This window comes from Petromyzon marinus, chromosome 11 (genome assembly GCF_048934315.1).
Source record: "Petromyzon marinus isolate PM22_M1 ecotype Great Lakes invasive population chromosome 11, UKy_Petmar_22M1.pri1.0, whole genome shotgun sequence".
Taxonomy (NCBI): Eukaryota; Metazoa; Chordata; class Hyperoartia; order Petromyzontiformes; family Petromyzontidae; genus Petromyzon; species Petromyzon marinus.
Window position 1 is genome coordinate 3,982,494 of NC_133677.1, and position 20,790 is coordinate 4,003,283.

Sequence of the window (20,790 nt, forward strand, 5' to 3'; positions counted from 1 at the left end):
CGTTGGTGACTGGGCTGTGAGGACGAGTAGGCGGGTAGACGTTGGTGACTGGGCTGTGGGGACGAGTGGGTGGGCAGACGTTGGTGACTGGGCTGTGGGGACGAGTAGGCGGGTAGACGTTGGTGACTGGGCTGTGGGGACGAGTAGGCGGGTAGACGTTGGTGACTGGGCTGTCGTTTTTTTTTCTTTGCCCACGATGCCTCGTAGGTGTGACGGCGATAATGAAATTCTTTCGCGCGCATTGCACTTGGAATAGCATCCAGTGAACTTTGAAGCTATTAGTCACTTTCCCGTATGGCGACGCTAATTCTCACGTAATTTGTTTTGTCGGTTTGGTATATGCGGTCTTTTTTAATGTACAAACGTTTTCAGGTCCAAACGTTTTCTGGTCCGTACGGCGTACAGCCGTACGGACATGAAAACGCAATTTCCCTGTACAAGAATAGGGGCTAAACCGTATGGATTGACGATATGTGACGAGGGGGGTTTGAGAAATGTGACTTTAAATACATATAGATAACACGTTCTACTCAATTAAATAGACTTTTTCATAAATGTTTTCTCCTACAACATCAGAGTGCAGCGCCACATTAAATACGCACTACAATGACAATAGTTTAAATCGATTCGAAGCATGTTTTATTTTTTTGAGGGGGGGGCAGAGCTTTGTGACGTCATATTTGAGGTGGGGTCTCACTTTTTGTGACGCCGTGTGATGAAGGGTGGGGAGGGGGGGTCAAAAATCGTCCAAAATCGCGTGACGTCATTTATGGACGGCCCATTTGTCAAGTTCCATCAACAGTCACGAAGCACTTGTATGGGAAGGATTGTGGTTGTCTGTGGACAGTGGCCCACGTTTTATTCGCGTTTGCTGTAAAGACAAAGTAGATCGACACGCATCGTGACTGTTTTGGGGTACACGCGTGCTTCATCATTCATGCCACGGGTGGTTGCAAGGTATTTGCTGCCCGTTATTAGGCATATGAGGCATCCATGACATTTTTTTGGTTATTTTATCAGCCTATCGACCTTGCATAATAAGTTAATGTTGTTCAGTTAGCAATGTTCACACACATGTTGATGAGACCCGAATGGTCAAAACCAGCCCATAGGTTGCCCACCCACTCATTTAATTGTATGCACCTACACATACTCTATGTACGTACACGTATACAGCTGCTAGTCTTTATGTATATTGACTATTAAAGAACGCAAGTTTGGGCAGGAAGGGTCGATGACTGATGGTGGACGAGATTTGTGATGGAATGGCGGACAAAGGCGAGAATTAAGCCTACGAGGATGACCACCACAGATACAAACCATTCACCAAATTGTCAATAACGTTGCCTTAAATGTACAAATATATAACAGGTAATGTTTTGGGCGATGACTTTGATAGCAGAGACTCCAGCTTCATGTGCGGGAGTGAAATGGATGTTGTGGCATCACGGGACTGTGTGGGATGCCAATGGCCTGGATAGGCCTTCATCCAAAAGTGGATAGATCACGGCTGATGATGATCATGATGATGGCATTAATTTGGCATCTCGTTAGTGGGTTTTCCCTGGGCCCACTCTTGTGCATAGCCAAGGGACAATATGCTTAATCCGTGTTGACTCTGGGAGGGCCTTACGAGACTCAAAAAGGCTGTGTAATAAGCTCACGACGAAATAATTTGCTTGCTGTCTAACGTAGCCGAGGTCGTGAGAAGTTACGACATTTAGATGCTCCAGCTTTTAAAGTCCCGGCGGTAATTTCAGGGCCATACATTGAGCGGGAGCAGGGACGTGATCGTGGGGGCTGAATGTCAGCGTTGCTTGCCCAGGCCATTCCCCTGGCAAGGCGAGGTCGGGGTGCAAGGAACTTGCACAACGATGGGTTGGCTTGAGATGGCATTATTCCAGAGCTCGGCTTTCTAATTATTTTCAGCAATCGATTCCCTTGCCGATGATCGGCTAATTGGACAATGCGACAAAGAATAATAATAGGGTTTTTCCCCTTTTTTTCTGGCAACAAAACTGAAACCTTTTTTTACAAGGATTCATGTCTGCATTAACCACAATACCCGCAGTCAAAATGCAAACAAAAAACATACTATGATAGTATATGCATTGTCCTTGAAACTGATTGGTTCACACCAAGGGACGGCTTTCTTTTGAGCCTCGACCCAATTGGTGCTCGACTAGATGACGCCAAAAGGCGTACAGCTCAAAGACAATGCACTATCAAAGTAATGAGGGCTCGGGGTGAGCATCTACATCACAAGCTAATCACTCAGCTATTTCAATGCTAAATTCTATGCTAATTCCTTTGTCAAGGCGCTTTGTTTCTTCTCACACAGCTTAAAGGTCGCGATCTGAGCGTGGCTTTTTCGCTCCAACGCTGTCCTCCAGACAGTCTCGTCCCTTCACCTGATGAAGGCCGCTTGTGTTGTGGCCGAAACGTCGTGAGAATTTTATTGTGTTATTTTATTTTATCAATTTATTATTTTATTCTCATTCTACGTGACTTTACCGAAAGAACCAAAGAAGATCATTAGACCTCTTTTGCCAGTACCAAAATATAACAATAAAAACCCTATTATTATCTTTTGGTACTGGCAAAAGAGGTCTAATGAATGCGACAAAGAGTTTGGCAACAACAAAAAAAGTCTCACCTCCTTTTCCATGTGTGCCGCTGGACAGGAGGTGAGGGGGCGGGGCTTGATGACGTCGTCAACATCACTAGTCAGGCCATGGTTGGTGCGACGGCACAGGGGGTTTCCTGCCTTCGGGATGCCAGGATGTCGAGGCGGTCGCCAATTGTATCGGAGTCCAACCGATCGACCACTAAAAAAAAGCAGTTGCTTTACATTTGTTAGTCGATGAATCGACCCGATCAACGAATCATCCCGGCTCCATTGACTAATTCTCCAACGGCTGAGCTGCGTGTGTTGTGTGCGCGTGCGTGGGTGGACGGACATGTGTGTGTGTGTGTGTACGTGGGAGCGGTAGTGTCGCGGTTAGCGCACTGCTGTACGAGCCCGGCGATCCGAGTTCACGGCCAACACCAGTGACGATTTTTTTAACGGTCCTGGGCCTCCCCTAGGTCGACTCAGCCTCAAATGAGTACCTGGTGCGGTGTGTAAATATCGCCACTTGGGAGACAAAGGCGGTCGGGCGTGGTGCTGGCCACCCACCCCCTCGTGTGCCACAGTTCCGGCCTTCGTAAGTCCTCACTAAAGGGGGATCTTTGTTTTTGTCTTTTGGTTAGCACCCGGTGCAACGATCTCGGCGACCTGAGTGAGTTTCATTCTCATTGCCAACATCATCAGTGGCGAGCGATATCTGAACTGGTTCTGGGCCACGCCTAGGTTGACTCAGCCTTTTAGTGAGTACCGGGTGTGCTGTGAAACAACATTGACACTGGGGGAGACATTTGGCCCAGCGTCCTTCTCGCTGCACCACCCACTCGTGTGCTGTCCCTGGCTCTAATAGGTGCTCGCTAAGAGTATTTGTCAAAATGAAGGCTATATGGTGCGGAGTCGGGGAGAATAGTGGGGAGTCGGGGAGAATGGTTATCTTTGTGTGTGGACATGTGTGTGTGTGCACGGCATTCCCATCCACGGCATGCCTAAACAGCTTTTGTTCGGCCGAATAGAGGGGGCTAAATGGGCGCGGCACGGGCAAGAGAAGAGATGGAGTGATGTGGCACAGGAGGATGTGGAGCTGAGTGGACTTGCCGATGACTGGTACCAGCGGTGTCAAGATCGGCCTCTGTGGAGGAGGCTCGTGAAGGACGCTGCTGGGCAGTTGGAGGCAGCCGCCCTCAAGCAACAACGGAGGGCGGAGGAGAGACGCTCGCAACAACGAGCGGAGCGCCGGGCGGCTAAAACGCAGCAAGTTGGCACAGTAGGGGGCACAGGTGGTGCATCGGCCACTCATCTGAGTCAGTCGACCCATGCCACCTGGGTCTGCCCCGTGACCTCCTGCCAGCGGGTGTTCGACACTTCACGTGGCCTCGCTGTTGTGTGCGTGGCAAACTGGCGACTGCGAAACGAACGCACCCACACCTGCACTCAACACCTGCACTCCAAACCTGCACTCCACACCTGCACTCAACACCTGCACATCTGCACACCTGCGCTCAACACCTGAAACACTTGGACTCCTGCACTCAACACCTTCACTCAACAATGCGCGTGCGACGTTCCTCCGCGTGTCCCTTCGACCGTGCAGGCATCACGTGTGGATTAATCCTCCTCCTCCCGCCGTGGTTGTTATTATCAGGTCACCGAAAGAAATGCGTGCACCGATATTCTCTCAATGTATAAAAAGCCAGAATCCTGCTGTCACGCTAACTCTGTAACGCTCTCATCAACAACACGGTGTAACACAATTTTGTTCCTGGGTACTAAGTTTTTAAAATTGTATGCCTAAAAAGTATTTTAAAAATGGCTAATAATCCCCAGAAACTTTGCTTTTGTGACCGGGACTTTATGTCAACGAAAGACACAAACGCACACGTTGTCTCACTGAAAATAGTTAAATTAAAAAAATATCACTATCCTGGTCACAAAAGCCAAGTTTGTGGGGAATTATAGCCATTTTCTATACTTTTTAGGCACAAGCAATTAGGAAATAACACTTACTACCCAGGAACAAAATAAATGTTTTTGTTACACGGTGTAATCACGTGCATGTGACATCACTCCACATGGACCCAATAATCATGCCTGTAACATTATTTTCGAGTGAATATTTCAGATTTAGCGCAAAACACTGCAGGCTAGTAAGAAAGAGAGGAACAAGATCGTTAGAGTGACGAGCAAATCGGCATACTGTACGTGAGGGTACACATGCCACGTCGCCTTGCTTGGGGTAGAAATTGATGGCTCTCGATGCCGGAGGTGTTTGCAGTTCTGCCCTGTAGCTCTCCGAAGTGCTTTCTGCTCGTACCGTGTGTTGATCGGTGCCGTGTCCGACGTTTCGCTCCCACTTGCTTGGGAGCTGCTCAAAGTTCTTCAAGGCTCCTGAAGAAGCTCCCTCTAGCACATGGAGCGAACCGTCGACCACGGAGTTGATATTCGTCAAGAACCTTGTTTGCGATTCAAAATTGAGTTTTGGGTTAGGCCAAGTGATCATCTGGCAGGATACATGTCGTGACGCCCTCCGCCACCTGACATAGCGAAACAAAGTATGACATTGCCAAGTGCATCAGCGTTTAACGCGCCAATTCTTATTAGTTTAAGATTTCCGTTAAGTTGAGCAACAAGTCTCACAACCATATCGAATGCAATTTAACCGCATTTATTTCGTCTCATGTGCAACGTTTGCTTTTCACCGTCTCACCTTCTGCACCCTCCCTACCCCGATTCCCCCCCCCCCCCCCGGCTCCCCATTTGCCCCTGCAAAACAATCGCACCGCCCCCCACCCCCCCCCCCCCCCCCCCAGTGGCCGAGAGTCAGGACGAGCGGCAGAGCGTGTTGGTGGACAAGCCCGCGATCCACTGCTACAAGTGCCGCGACCTGTGCCGCGGGGAGGTCCTGCGCGTGGAGAATCGCCACTTCCACGTCTCCTGCTTCACCTGCAAAGGTGGGCGAGCTCCGAGTAGCGAACGACACCACCCCCCCCACCCCACGCTGCCTCCACGATGGGGCGTGTACTCTTCGGTGCGTCCCCTCCCTTGGCTGCCACGCCGTCGCTGATCTCGACCGCCGACCGTCGTTTCTCCCGGCGACGTGCCTTTCCCCTTGCCCTGCCCCACGTAACCACTGTTGTGGGTACGGCGCCACTACCTGCGCTGATAGTTCCCGTTTCTATTTGACCGACTTCCCTGTTCTTTCCAAGGGTCAGGATGGATGGGGTACTGTGAACCGACTACTCCTGTTTCTCCACCACCTACCCACACACCGACACACCCACCAAACCAATAATCCTGGGGTGGGGGGGAGTGCTGTTGTGGGATACTGTGAGTAGCAAATATTTATATATAAATACAAATAAACAAGCAGTAGTCCATCTCTCTGCATAAATCAAGTGCATTTTGGTCACTGTCCAAGATGTGCTCGTGAATGCTGTTGTGTGTACGCTGTTCCTTCTGCTTGTTATTTCAAGTCGCTTTCGGGCTCACCGACTGTTAAAATTGGGGGGGAGGGGGGGGGCGATTGTTGCTCTGCATTCGAGAGTCGGTGACGTCCACTGTGGGTCTCCCGCTGAGCAGGGAGCTCGGGGCTGGGAGCTCGCAGATGAAACCCACGATGTGAGCTCTCTTATCCTGGAGTAATCGCGGACAGCGACAGATTCGCGCTCAATAACACGTGGTACCGGGAGGCATTTGATTTGAAAAGCTATGGAGTATTGTGGTTATTTCGATTTCACGCGGCAAATGGAATCTCAAATACACGAGAATGCGTGTAAGCCACCGGGCATCATGTTGTCCCGCAGTCGCTTTGCCTCGAAGCGGCATGATAACAGGATAACACGCACGCACGCACGCACGCACCCGTGTAGACAACATGGTACATTCTATGATTAGTAGTCTGCACCTATGACCGATGCAACGGCAGCACTTTAATCACAGAGTTATACAGTCTTAAAATAGCATCTTCCTCGGCTGTCCCCCTGCAGAGAGACGGCACACTTCCCAGCTCACCTCTTCATTCTGTCCACTGTCCGCCTCTCTCTTTTCAAGCCTCGTCCTCTTGCCAGGGGTCACCATAGCTTCGCAAACGGAACCTGATCAGCGATAATCAAGGCACCCGGCCTACATGCCGTCAATTAATATTTATTTTGCCTAGGATTTGCTTGCACCGCCCGTAACCGTCATGTAGCATTTTTTTTTTAGTGACGCCTCGTGACCTCCAGCGTCAAATCTGGAAACTGTTCGGCGGAACGGAGGAGCCATGACCCCCTCCCCCCCTCCCCCCACTGTGCACCCTGGCCAAGGGATGTTTCACGCGAATTGAAAATCTCGTGTCTTATTACCGTGAGCGATATCGGTTTTTCTCTTTGACCTGATCGCCCTGAACGTGCTCGATCTTGTCGGGTTATCTCGGAAGCTAAGCCGGTCTGAACCTGGTCAGTAATTGGATGGCTGACCACGAGGGCTTGGCCCACCAGGTGTTGTAGATGCGCAGGGCCATAGCGTGACCAGGAGATGGCCATGCCAAGCGTCACCCTCTCATGCACATTGTGGGTTTTCTCCGGGCTCTCCCGGTTTCCTCTCACAATCCAAATAATCATGACTGGCATTGACTAAACATCCCAATGTAGCAGGGGCCCTTCTTTAATAGTCTTGAGACTCAGTGGGGCTTTTGCAGGTAAAGTAGGCTAATATTATATGTTTTTCACAAGCCTTTCGACTCGTGTTTGGCGTGCTCAGAACACACGTCCCTGGTGCAAGGAAATAAATGGGGCCCGCTTGGGCCCTCCCACCCCTCTCGCCCCAATCTGGAGAGGAGGGACGGGGGGGGGGGGGATTTAATAAACGTGCCAGTAGCCAATTTTCTCAACTGCCACACCGAGAGATCGTATCGAACCGGCGATTCGTGGGTTGCAAGTCGAAAGCGCCAACCGTTACAGTGCGGCAGCATCTCGTTTTGAAATGATGTAAATGTTATTCCTGACCCACTTGATCCCGCATTGAAAAGACTTTTGTTCAGCCAGGCATGCGAGGGAAGTGTGCATTTTGTATGCAAATCCTGAAATCTATATGCCGTGCCCACGTCTTTCGCAGCGGCTTCTGTCAGGGCATATTTTGTATCCCCCGCGTGACTTTCATGTTTCACTGCCACTGTTCTCTTCCTGAAGGCATGCTTTCAGCTCTCAAATGGCCTCATTTAAAGAAGATTACCTGTCCTGCCGTAAAGCCACCTTGTGCCTGCTAATAGGGCCCCAATGAGAGTGGTCACGAATACCGTACTTTTAGAAGGCAGAGGGGAAAAAATCCACGTGAATTAAGTCTGGCAGAAAATAATTAAACAAACGACCTTAATTATTATTAAGTGGAAGGAGTCGGAACCTTATAACGCTGACAGATGTATCATGGAAACAAGATGCAAACATTTAGTACTTTTTAAAAGTTACTTTTCAAGGCTCATTATTTTTTATAAGTCACAATTTGTTTTTTTTATGCATTGTGGGAATGTTTAACACGTAGGCTTTCGCGACCAATATTATTCATAATAAAGGTTTTTGGGTTAGATCGCGTTTATTTATAAATGTGTCGTAACCCTCCACCACCCGACACGGCCAATCAGCAAAAAAAGTGTCACGTTGACACCCTGCTGCTCTATATAAAAACCGGGAGCAAGCGAGGGCTTTACCATTCTGGCGAATTGCCCGATGATGCTGGAAGTATTTACCAGCGAAACGTCGTACTCAAACTGTAAATGTGGATTAACTCTTCAACACACCGGTGGGCTGAAGTAGTGAATTATTTGTCTTTTGTCAACGTGACACTTTTTTTGCTGATTGGCCGTGTCGGGTGGTGGAGGGTTACGACACATTTATAAATAAACGCGATCTAACCCAAAAACCTTTATTATGGACATTGTGGGAATGTAAGCGAAGGGTTTGTGATTGCATTCATTGTGTGATTTTTTTTACATGCAATAATCTATGTGAAAACAGAGATATCTGAAAAGGGATTGGAGCTGTGTCATTGTCCACTTTGCAATGAACCCGGCAATGTAAGTTTGATACCTAGCCACGGTTAACATCAGTGTCGGGTGACATTTGACTTCATCCTGGACATCCCCTGCAACAAACCGCATTGACCAGCGTGCTGAAGAATAGCCAAACAACCCCAATGACAGGCAGGGGAAAGCCTTCGTACAGCAGCGAATTGATACGTTTATCGGTCTAATAGAATAATCTTTCGCAATGTATCTGAAAACAAAGTTGCCTGAACATATTTGGAGCCAAGGCTATCTGGGAAATGCAAACAAGGCTTCAATTTGGACTGACGAGATTAAAGACGTGGGGGTGCTCTTACACAGCTCACAGCACCCTACTTGATGCAGCTGCGATCGTTTCATACTCGAGTGCAACCGGCAGCGCAAGAGAAAAAAAATTCCTTTCCTTTTTTGTTATTTGGTCCCGTGGGCCACTTGAGGCTTTGTGTCCCGACACTCCTGGTGGCCAGGACGTGCTCTCAGAGTCAGGGGTGCAGCCACTGCTGGTGTCATTGGCGTCCGGACACCCTCCAACTTTATGTATATATATACATACGCACACAGCTTCGAGAACCCAAAATATTTGTACGTAAATCATTGTTTTTTAAGTTGCTTATTTCTCTCTCTCTCCCCCCTTTTAACAATGTGACACCAATGCCATGAAGTGCCCTGTAACGGAACACAGTCGGCCACAAACAGTCGAACTCGCACGTCAATGCCGAGTCAGCCGCCAGCCCATGTTAAGTTTTAATATATTCAACTTTCTTTGGGATTTCACACCCTGATTTCTAATGCAAACGTTGTGAGTGTGTCTTATTATCCAGTATTCGGTGTGCGTTTGCGACCACATTCCTTCAACTGTATTGTATGTACGTACGTTGAACTTCTTGCTGTAATGTAGCCAACCGTGCTCATCGTTTTGGGATACGTGCCACTTTCCGGAGCGTTGTATAATCCAGAGAATACGGTAGTCGGAGTGCAGCCGAACTCTTCATGTCTGTGACGAAGTTTGGGTGGGGGGGGAGAGAGAACTTCGTGGGCCCTATCTGGAATGTAACGAAGAACCACCGAACGCTCCCGTCTTTCAGTTTGGCTGCGTCCCCTGCTCGGAGTCGAAACGCAGCGTGTGCTACGAGCTTAGCAAGCAACTTCCTTTCTCACGGCCACGTCAAACACCGATGCCCAGATATGCACACACGTGAAAAATAAAGAAATTAAAGTTTACTTTTCGCTTCCCGCAAATTTAGTTTGGTAGAAAATCGCTTGGGACCTTGGATTCTTGCGGCCGTTGACACGAGCGCCGATGGCGCTGAATGTTTGGCATTCTCCGCGCAGGGATCGCAAGGCAATGGTCGTTATGACCCCGGAGAAAGAATGTTATAATTGTCGAGGAACAGTGCCAGCCACAGTTTCAATTGTGAAGCGGAGTGCGGTCACACTGCAGTGGCCAGTGGTCATTGAGCGATAACGTTGTTGGATAGATATTATCCCGTGTGGTTCTGTTTGCATATGTGATGCCGCAGAATAAGTCACCTGTTCATTTTAATTCTAAATACGTTAACGTTTCAGGTTTTGACATGTTTCAAATGGCAGAACGCCTTATCAGCATTGCACTTCGTTCCTAAGGAATGGAATTAAAATGCAATGTTACACTAGAAACGAAAATATGAAGATGAAATGGATAAGTATAGGTGCATCGCCAAGTCTCACTTAAGACACCACTTATTCTTGGTCCACGGCTTTCAAAGTACTGTACACGACTGTTCTTACGTCATTCACAGTCATCGTCGTCCCTGATCAAGCCACTGCTGTATATTTGTTGCGGTTGCACCCGATTCAAGCGCCGAATGGCTCACAGGGCTATACCAAATAAATTAAACTGAACACAATCCACCGGCTCACGAACCGATTTATTCGCTCCAACTCCTCAGTAGCCATACTTTCAGACGCATTCCTTACCTTAGCTGCCACTCCATAATTCCCGTTGACTAGCTATCGGCCATCATCCCATCCAGCGACAAGTTTTGCCCAAACAGACTTACTTTTCTACAGAGTCAGAATGTACGATGTCTGAACTTGCAGATGTTCTCTCGTCCATGCGTCCTTCTTCCTGCCACTCAATATACTTTCTGTCATTGTTCACGTGTATCTGTTACGCGAAAGGTCAAACGGCACATGGTGACCGAAGCGATAAGACATGTAGGCAGCTATTTAAGTTTAAATACAATAAATGTTTCAAAAGAGGATACCGGTGGGTTTGTAAAAAAATGTTTTTAATCAAATAATAATGCAAGGCAAACCTTCCTGAATGCATGTTGTACCTTAGACTCTCTGAGCACTCGTACATTTCACTGTCAAATGTATTCGAGATACGTTTGAAACCGGGGTATGCAGCGTGACGGTGGAAAAGGAAGATAGCAAAGCAATTGGACTGCTCGGTTCACGAGAGTAATGATTTACTGTGCTCATTGAACATGGCAAAAAAATATATATCCTTGCGCGACATATTGTGACATGTTATTCATGCAGGAGTAATTATACGAATAATATTCTCCTCCGTCGGGAGATCCCGTGATCCGTGACAATAAACTGACATTTTTGCATCTGTGGCCATTTATCCTTTGTTGATTATAACAATCATGGCTTCAGTACGGAGATGCTGTTTTCCCCCTCTGCAAATCCCAGTGTTTCCATAATGCAAATTGTGCATTAATTGCTCATATTGTCTGGGCTAAGCCGTCCCTCGTAAGCTGTTTTCATTCGACTGAGCGGACGGCGTTGCCAGCGTTTCAGCGGAAGTGGGCTCATCCGATAGCAGCGACACACACAATATCTCGTTGGAAATCACCCGTTCCCCGTCCGCACCGCCCGACGCTTCACGAAACATCAGAAATGGCAGCACGCATAATCCGTGTTATTTGGGCCTCAACTCTCTGTTCCCCTTGCAGTTGCCTCTAACCACATGCAACGCACATAATAATAATGTTTAGTTTTGTATAACGTTGTTTTCGCGCAAGTTTGCGTCTCACAATCGCTGAGGAACCACAGACCAAGCTGGAAGGCAAGCCAGCTGGTGAGCCGGCGCTACCAACAGTTGCCCATGCTCTGCAATCCTATATTTTTTCGTGTGTTTTCAGCCAGTCAACGGATGTTTATACACGTGGGAGGAAAACCGGAGCACCTGGAGAAAATCCCACGTACGTGAGGTGGGGGAGGGCAACACTACTACGGTCTTTCATCCAGAAAGGATGGATGATGAGATTAGGTCTGCACTTTGCACGACCGCATTTTCCTGGCAAGCCCAGGGTGTGGTAACTCGACGGCCAACGGGGGGGGGGGAGCTTCTCTAAAGTTGCGAGCCACGAGCTCTCGTCTCCCCAGTGCCGGATTTCAGGCTCGCAGCTACCAACGACCGGCACGGCCGATTTTCTCCGACCACGACGTCCGTTTCATCGGCGCTCAGTTGCGCTCGTCGGCTACAAGGAGCGAGGCCGGCAATGCTTCTGCGCCGCTCGTGTCGCGTAGATTCGGCGCGGCCTGTGCGCCAGTTCCTGCGGTCAGCGGAGGGAGAGAGAGAATTCGCATTTTGTGCGGCGCAAGCCGAGGCAAACGAGAGCCGAATCAAGAGACGGCGACGGTGTTTGCGGGAGGCCTGAATCCAGCAGTGGGCTCACCATGGCCGATGTTGATGATTATGACGGTGAACAGATCGTGCCAAAGATGTCCGCGTTGCAGACTCCACGGGACTCTTCCGCTACGTTTCCGTGACCATCGGCAGGCGAGCTAGGCTCGCTCGGTTTGTGAACCGGCCTACTGCACACGGGTTCCACATGGCGCCATTTCCGGGCCAATCCGGCACCAAGCAAGCTGGATGCCAACCCCAATTGAACCGATTGACTCTTCTGGGCTTTCACATCGTGCACAAATAACGAAAATAATGCATGCCTGGGATAGCCTAACCTAGCCTGAGCCTGAGTTAACGATTTTTATGATTATTTTCTTTTTGAAAAAAGTCACTTCCCGACGAGTCGTAGAGGTTTGAATGGGGAAAGAGGGGTAAGGATTACAGAGCGGAAGGGATTGAGCTTTCAGAGCCATGCTGCTCACAAAGTGTGGGAGACTGTTCCGATGACTCGAGCATGGTCCAGATTCGTACCTGGGCCAGATCCATACCTGGGTTTTGGGAACAGGGCATTTATCTTTTTGATGTGTCGTGAAACTCTAGTGCTCAACATTGAGCTTCCCTATACGTTCTTAACTGCCCCCACTGGACATCTGTGAAAAAGAGATTTATAGCTCATCGGATTCCTCCAGTATAAATAAATATGACGACTCTGATGCTTTTCTGTGAGTAAGAAGCACCAGGTGGCTCTCAAAATGTGTCATGCACCTCGGGCTTCCAACAAACGCAGGAGAGTGAAGGGAAGGTTTGCTCTTCGTGACCTCTTGCCTACAGCAGAAAAATCCACGGACTGTCCGCACACGCACACATTAAGAATTTTTTTCATTAATTAATGCACTTACCGACAGTCCAATTGAATCAAGATGATTGTGTTTGCCACATGAAGAAAGCGTTATTCGTCCTTGCTCTGCGAGTGACTTTGAAAGAGCGGGTATTTAAACGTGTGCGAGAGCTGTGCACATTTTTGATACCGTACGAACGCGCTCATTTCACACGTGGGACTCTCACGGCCAATATCATGGTACAAAATTGTTTAGATCCTGTCACATTATACCTCCACGGTCTAACCCAAAAGGAACTTAAATGATGAGTCACGAACACACTGCTTTCAAATGCGTTTCGGGGATATTAAAACAACAACAGCAACAACAGTAACTGTAGTTTCCGCAAAATAACTCGCTTTAATCCGAACAAAGAACTACGCACGCGTGGAGGGGGGGGGTAAGCGTTTTGCGCACCGTCAGATTTTAAGGTTCGGCTGACCGGTGCAAAGCACACTGGGGGGAATCGTGAAGGGGCCGTTTTGCGACGAAGAATTTTCGAGCCGTCGGTACCTCTCCGGGCTACCTTTGTCCACCGTGGCCCTGCGTACTTGGCCCGTTACGCCCGGGCGTGTTTTTGGGCTCGTATGCATTTTGGCCGACGATGAAAGTACGTCTCTCGCCAGCGTTCATTATTTAGCGTTGGGTCCCCTCCCCTCAACCCCATTTATCAAGGCTGCCAGTCCCTCGCTCACAGCTGTTATAGCAGGTGTCTGTCCTGTGCTGTTCAGATGCATTTTGGTATTCCTGCGTTTGTGTTTTCTACGGTGAAAAAAAAAATTATTGCTATGTTGAGCAGATTGAGAGTGCGTCGTGTTTTTGTTGTTGTTACAAAGATGACGTTATCCTGCCCCAATCATCTGAGCTCTGTAATGCCCATCAGCGTTTTTTAGCCGCGTGTCTGTGCCATTGTGCTTTCCCGCGCTCCGTTTGTTTGTTCACGCAGCACAATCTCCCCGGCAAAAAAAAATAACACGACAAAGTTTTAAAGCCGTCGCAGTGACATTTAAATATATATTACGTGAGATTAAACAGATCTGATTTTGGATGCAATTCAAGGTAAAGAATTACAATATTAATTGATGATGTGATTTTCCGATACATTTCCCGTTCAGCTCCAGTTGTTTGACGAGAGGGGAATGCATAATTAACTTGCGCACGCTACATCATTGTGTGAGAAGGAAGAGATCAGAAGCAAGTCGGAGTAAAAAAATTCAAATGAACGCCGATCATGTGAGCGCTAGTGCAGCATACCGAGCACCGTTCTGAAACTTTCATAAGAATCGCCCAATTGGCAGCCTTTCTGAGACTCCCCCCCTCCCTACTGGCTGTGATTCAGTGATGTTTAGTTCGTTATGGGGAAACATCGTGCGTAGCATTAATTTGTCTCATGCTGTTCGTGGCAATGTAGAAGCAGTTGTGGAAATGTAAACATTGTTAAAGTTCTCAACGCTCATTCTCTACCCCGCTGTAAAAAAAAAAAGTATCCGTCGGTCGTCTGTGTGTCCAGGATGGCAAATTAGCATGTTGTATAAAGGGCTCAATGATATAACAACAACATGATTAACTATAATTGATGCAATTGTATGGCCTTTTGTCAATCCTCTGCTGGACGAAAGCCTCTCTAAGCCGTATTTGTAAGTGCAGGTTGGTGAAGGAGAGGAGAGTCCATGAACGGTTGACACGTGACTTGTCACTGCCGATAACCGTGGCTGGGAATCAAACTCAGGTCATCGGGTTCATGGTGAGGAGCGCTAAATAATATGACACCATTCCACCCTGGATTTATATATTTTTAAATATAATGAAAACAAACATTTGATTCTTTATACATTAATCATAAGCAGAGTTATTTTTCTATGTCATTGCCACAGTTTAATAAAGGACCTAAAGTCACAAAATGCTAAAACAGAGAATTCCAGCCTCTATAACCAGTTTAGTTTTAGCGTAGTTGTCGGTACAGCCATATATATTTTTTTGGAAAGTTGTGCATGTTGACCCCCTGCCTGCCTGGCTTTGAATTGTGAGTCGAAATCTACGTAGCTGGAGCGGCGCAGTAAATATACCCCCACGGAATCCAAAGTGCTGATCGAGCGTGGAAAACCCAACAAATTTCGCGCCCTCGTTGCTGGTTTGTGTCCGAACGACAGCTGCGTTAATCCACGGCGATGGCACCAAGCGGTCTGGGAGGTGAGGGGTAACGGAACGCTAGCATCACGCTTGCTTTGCTTAAGCGCAGTGTGCCTATCGATCTAAATAGGGCCGCGGACGTCTATAGTGGTGAGTTTGAAAGGCCTTCGGAGGGTTAGAGTGGCAAATTAAATAAAATAAACCGCAGGAAAGGTGAAAGCTTTAGAGGATTTACTTTGCGATTCGCGCGTTCAACATTCACCACCTGGCTTTGTGAATTTGGCTTGCGTCGTGGTGACAATATTTACGGCGGCTTGAGCAGGTGCTCTTGTCTTCCAGCGGTGGATAGATCCTAGCTGATGGTCAGGGGCGGAGCCACAGGGGGGGCTGGGGGGGGCTCAGCCCCCCCTGAAATTTTGGGAAAGTCGGTAATCGGGATAACCGGATATCCGGCTGCTGCAAAATGCTGCAGGCTGCCACCTTGTGCTGCCCTGCAGGCTGCCACCTTGTGTGCTGCTCTGCAGGCTGCCACCTTGTGCTGCCCTGCAGGCTGCTTGAGCGGCAGCCTTTCGAACTTATCGAACTTATTAGCCACATCAGCGGCTCCGACCTATTAATAAACTCCGCGTTCAAATCCAATAAAATTTGTTTTATACATTTGTGGCGCCCATTGGAAAACATACACTGGATATCTCAGAATATTGAAGTCAGCCCCCCCAAAATCAAAATTCTGGCTCCGCCCCTGCTGATGGTGATAATTATCATGGCGGATGATGAATGATGATAACGATGGCGAAGGGGCGCGTCATTACACGGGCTTTATTTATTTAAAGGTTTCACCTCGGCAGGCCAATTCGAATGGAAAGGCGCGCTTTCAAATACGGGGCTGGTCCAAGAGTTACTTGCCGTTACCTCCGCCTCGCGTAGAAACGCCTCGTGTTTTTCACGAACCTCTGCTGTGCGTCTCTGATCGACAGACGTGACGATCAAACTCGCACAACAGCCACGTGGCGCTAAGCAGTGTGGCCGCAGGCAGCGTGGTTGGCACTTGAGCCCTGGTACGGCGAATGAAATGGGGCCACCACCGTGCTCCAATCTTTGACCCCCCCCCTCTCTCTCGTAGCCCGGCGCTTTCCCCGACCTTCCCCCTGCTCTTTGTAGCCTCGTGCATCGGTCACTCTGGTCAGAGGGTCCTTGTTGCGTTTGCACCGCCTGCACGCTCACCAGCTACGCTACCGGTGTAGGGCCAGACACGCGTTCAGTGCTCGCGATGAGAGAGACACGGTGCTCACGAGCGGTCGCTGTCGGCACGGAGAAACGGCTTTCACGTTGAGCCACAGATCTCGAGTGCCCTGTGAGAGTGGCAGCGCGAGTAACGCTGGGTCCTTCTGCAGCCATTTAAGCTTTCGTTTTTTAAAAAAAATATTAATGTTTGCGAACGGAATTTAAGTCGGGCCAAAAAAACTAACCCCCATGTCGCTTTTTGTTCGTTAAAATAAGGGCCTTATCAAAGCACGGGCATGTGGTGGAGGTCCTGGTAAAACACATTCGGGAGAGGTGCTTTAATTATTTTTTTTGTTTAAACAGGGCTGCACCGTGTGCACGTTGGTGTGCAAAGATTAGTCCATTGCTGAAACTAAACTGCGAGAAAGAGCTCTGGTATGGCTAACTCTTTAAGATGATAAACCAAGCAGCCCAAATGCATCCCATGTGATAAGGGAACCTCTGTATAATTTGATATACTGTATAAGTAACAGATATATCCTAAATCAATCACCGTATATACATTATTTGTAGGCAGTATACTGGTAGTGCGGTGATGAGGGCGATGTGTTATGACCCTATCGCCGGCCGCGCCCAACATCAGTGCTGAATGTGTGAACCGGTCATGGGGACCCCACCCGGGGACCCCCCCAGCCCCCCCCCCCCCAAACTTCACCAACCCGCATTGACCAGCGTGGTGAAGTATGGTCAAACAACCTCTACGACTGATGCGACGTTGGAAACCTTTACCCAGCGACGGATCGATGAAGTGGGCTGTAAATAAAACATGTGTGACGTTGAAAATGTCACCTTGGCTTGCGCGTCTCCCCCTGCATGTCGCGTTCTCTCGGGGTACGTGCGGCGCCCTATTTTCTCTCCGTTCACATTGTGACATTATGAGCGCCGGCGATTAACGGGGGGCGTTTATTTCCGTCCCCGCGCCCGTGACTGCAAACGTCGCGTCGGAGCGGCAGTGCGGGCGCGCGGGAGGCAGGGATGCGTTGTGAACTTTGTTATATATTTCGATTTAAAGCTTTCGTGACTGCAAGGATTCATCTTCTTTGGTTCTTTCGGTAAAGTCACGTAGAATGAGAATAAAATAATACATTGATAAAATAAAATAACACAATATTATGTTATTCTCATTCTACGTGACTTTACCGAAAGAACCAAAGAAAACGTTATATATATATTTTTTTACGCGCGAGCAGAGCGCTAGGTGCCGATGACATACGGTTCTCACCTGGTTGCTCTGCACCAACCCCCCCCCCCCGTCTCTCCCCCGGCTCCTCTCCTCCTCCTCCACCACCAGCCTTTTGATCGTTGCGCGTGCTCCTCCGCAAGCCGTGCACGGAGACTTTTAATTAAAACGGTCAATCCCGGCCACCGAGGCTCTCGCTGGCCAGTGAGAGCGGTCGCGTAAAGGCGAGCGGCGCCTATAGGGGAGGGGGGAAAAAATGTATTACCACGAAAAATTATTCAACAAAATGCGTCCAGCGCGTGCGGGCCGAGACGCGGGCGCGGGAAATTGGCGCGCGCGGATTTAAGGCCGTAGATTTTGTCGCTGTGTTCTCGTTGAGGATGGCCTTTTGGAAAAATGTAATTCTTCGGTAATTCAAGCCAACCCGCTTTGAAAAAGTAAAAAAATCAAGAATGTCTTCTCCGGTCAGGGGGGGGGGGAGGGGGCTGACCAAATCGTCCGGAATGTGCCTGGTCCCGTCAGACCTCAGAAAGCTTAAGCAGCGTTTGAGTCTGTGGCAGTGCTTGGAAGATCCGACCACTTCGGCACAGAGACGGACAGGTGGAGTTGGCGTTGCGGGGGCAGTAGAGGGCAGTGTAGCAAAAACTAAATATTGTTCTATACCTCCCCCCACCTTCACCGCCCCCCACTACAATTGACCAGATTGGTGAAGTATGGTAAAATACCTTTTACTGGCAATATGTTGTGGGTCGGGGCTCGCTCAGCAGTGGATTAACGGACAGTAAGCGTGCATAAGGCTGTGTGTTTACCAGACGGACGTGCAGCAGCATATTTAATAATTTATCCTCGAGAAGTGGGGCATGTGGGTGAATCATTGCCAGCGTTGTCCCAGAGGTAACCCCTTCATGTTGGCCAATCACCTGCCCCGTCCATCCTGAAATGTAATTTAATCGCAAAACTTTGACCCTTAGGAGACAAAAGGTTGGTGAAAAAGTTGTTGAGTGAGTTTATGATTAATCCTGACATTATTGTTCCGTGTAAGTATGTACTGTATGTAGGCATGTTGGACTTCTTTCGCACCGTACGTAGCCAACCGTGCTGATGGGAAGTGCGTTTTTTTAATATTTCGTTTTTTTTAATTCAGCCTTAATACCGCCACCCGCTCAGTTCGCCACGCGTCAGAGCGGCCGACCGACCGCCTGCCTGCCTGCCTCCCTCCTCACCGCCCCGCGGTGCCCGCGCTTCCGCTCGCTCGTCTCTCTCGCTCCCGCAGTGTGCGGCTGCGACCTGGCGCAATGCGGCTTCTTCGTGAAGAACGGCGAGTACGTGTGCACGCTGGACTACCAGCGCCTCTACGGCACGCGCTGCCAGGCGTGTGGCGACTTTGTGGAGGGAGAGGTGGTGACGGCACTCGGCAGGACCTACCACCCCCGGTGCTTCGTGTGCTCCGTGTGCAGGTGAGCGCCCTGCAGGCTGGGCGGTGCCCCGGGTCCGTTCGCTACGAACCCGTTCGAAGGAGAGACGTCTTTCGAACGGGAGACGTTCGAAGGACGTCCTCCAGGCAGTAGACCCAGAGGCCGCCCGCGATCGCGCTGGGAAGACCGAGGAGCGACCGGCGGTCCGGGAGCCACGGTTGATGCCGCTAGGTGGAGGACAGGGCAGGTTGGAAGACCTTGGTGGAGTCCGCTGCCCCCCGCGACCCGATTCAGTTTGGAAAAGCGGGCCGATATTGTTTGATAATAAGCACAAAGCTGCACTGACCTAATTCAAGTCTCAATTTAACTTTCTCTGAAAGCACTCCCAACCCCCCCCCCCCCCCCCCAGAGTATTTCCAACAACACCATTTACTGTTGAATATTGCATGGATTTGCCCCGTTGCACACATCAATGTGGTTGTGTTCAGGAGTCAGCTCCGTCTAAGCCTGGCAAGGTGACACACCTAGATTTAAAGCTTTCGTGACTGCAAGGATCCATACTCTGGTTCTATTCGGCAAAGTCACGTAGGTAAAAAATAAAACAACAAAAATCACGACGTTTCGACCACAACACAAGTGGCCTTTATCATGCAAATGTTTTTATAATATGTTTTTATAATGTTCATCATGAAGGCCACTTGTGTTGTGGTAGAGACGTCGTGATTTTTGTTGTTTTATTTTTTACCTACGTGACTTTGCCGAATAGAACCAAAGAGTGAGGTGACACACCACCACACGGACGCTAGCAGAGGATATTAAATCAAGACGAGCGGTGCCAGGCCGCCGAATCGACGCAGTTACTCACCATCGTACTCCCTTCCATTTCTTATCCCTGCCTAATCACACCGCGCACTCAAACCAGGTCGCATCCAAGGTGTTCCTCTGCATGTCCAAGGCATGCAGAGAATTTATTTTGATTAGCGCAGGCTCCACCTTGCTATACCCCGGTGGGGGGGGGGGGGGGATTAAGATTCAAGATGATGATGTAATTTATATAGTATATAATGTCTATGTCAATAAACATCCACGAACGCCGCCGCATTGGAGTGAGCAATCGACGGTTCTCAAGCTCACGCTCACTTTGCGGGTGTGGGAATTAAGTGAGGACATGCATCGCATCTGCATCAGGTTTCAATTCACGTCGGAGAAAACACTGCACGCGGACATTTGCAGGGTCATAGGCAACAGGCAGGAGTTGTGCTGAATACTAAATAACCATTAACGCTTTGCCCTTGGTCCGCAGTAACTGTTGCTACACGTGGAGCGTACAATGGAATTCGCTTCATTATCACGGAGCGCGTGGCTGCCTGCTCGTGTAGCCCTAGGGCACGCCGCCTCTACCCCTGGTGTAGCCTTGGGAAGGGTGGCGACTTCATGGTGCATCTCCAATTCACGCTTGGTCCATAACGTCAGCCTCTTTGCCCTTTCTGGCCACAATGTGATCATCTCAATGCCCACGATTCCCTGCTGTAGAGGAAACCTCCACAAAGGCTGTCGGTGGACATTCCCCTGTCTGTACGGCGTCTTGAGATGCGGTCGCGTGTAGATGCTTTGTCCGTGT

The 20,790-nt window shown here is 49.2% G+C and overlaps 1 protein-coding gene across 18 annotated transcripts in view; it reads left to right on the forward strand.

Moving 5' to 3' along the window:
- LOC116941326 (actin-binding LIM protein 1-like) overlaps nucleotides 1–20,790 on the forward strand; it is a 126,214-nt gene that overhangs the window by 48,488 nt on the left and 56,936 nt on the right. For all 18 annotated transcript variants that reach the window (XM_076066319.1, XM_076066311.1, XM_076066320.1 and 15 more), the window contains exons 2-3: nucleotides 5,434–5,574; nucleotides 19,028–19,211. In XM_076066319.1, the coding sequence (XP_075922434.1) occupies nucleotides 5,434–5,574; nucleotides 19,028–19,211 (325 nt within the window). The remainder of the gene's footprint in view (nucleotides 1–5,433; nucleotides 5,575–19,027; nucleotides 19,212–20,790) is intronic.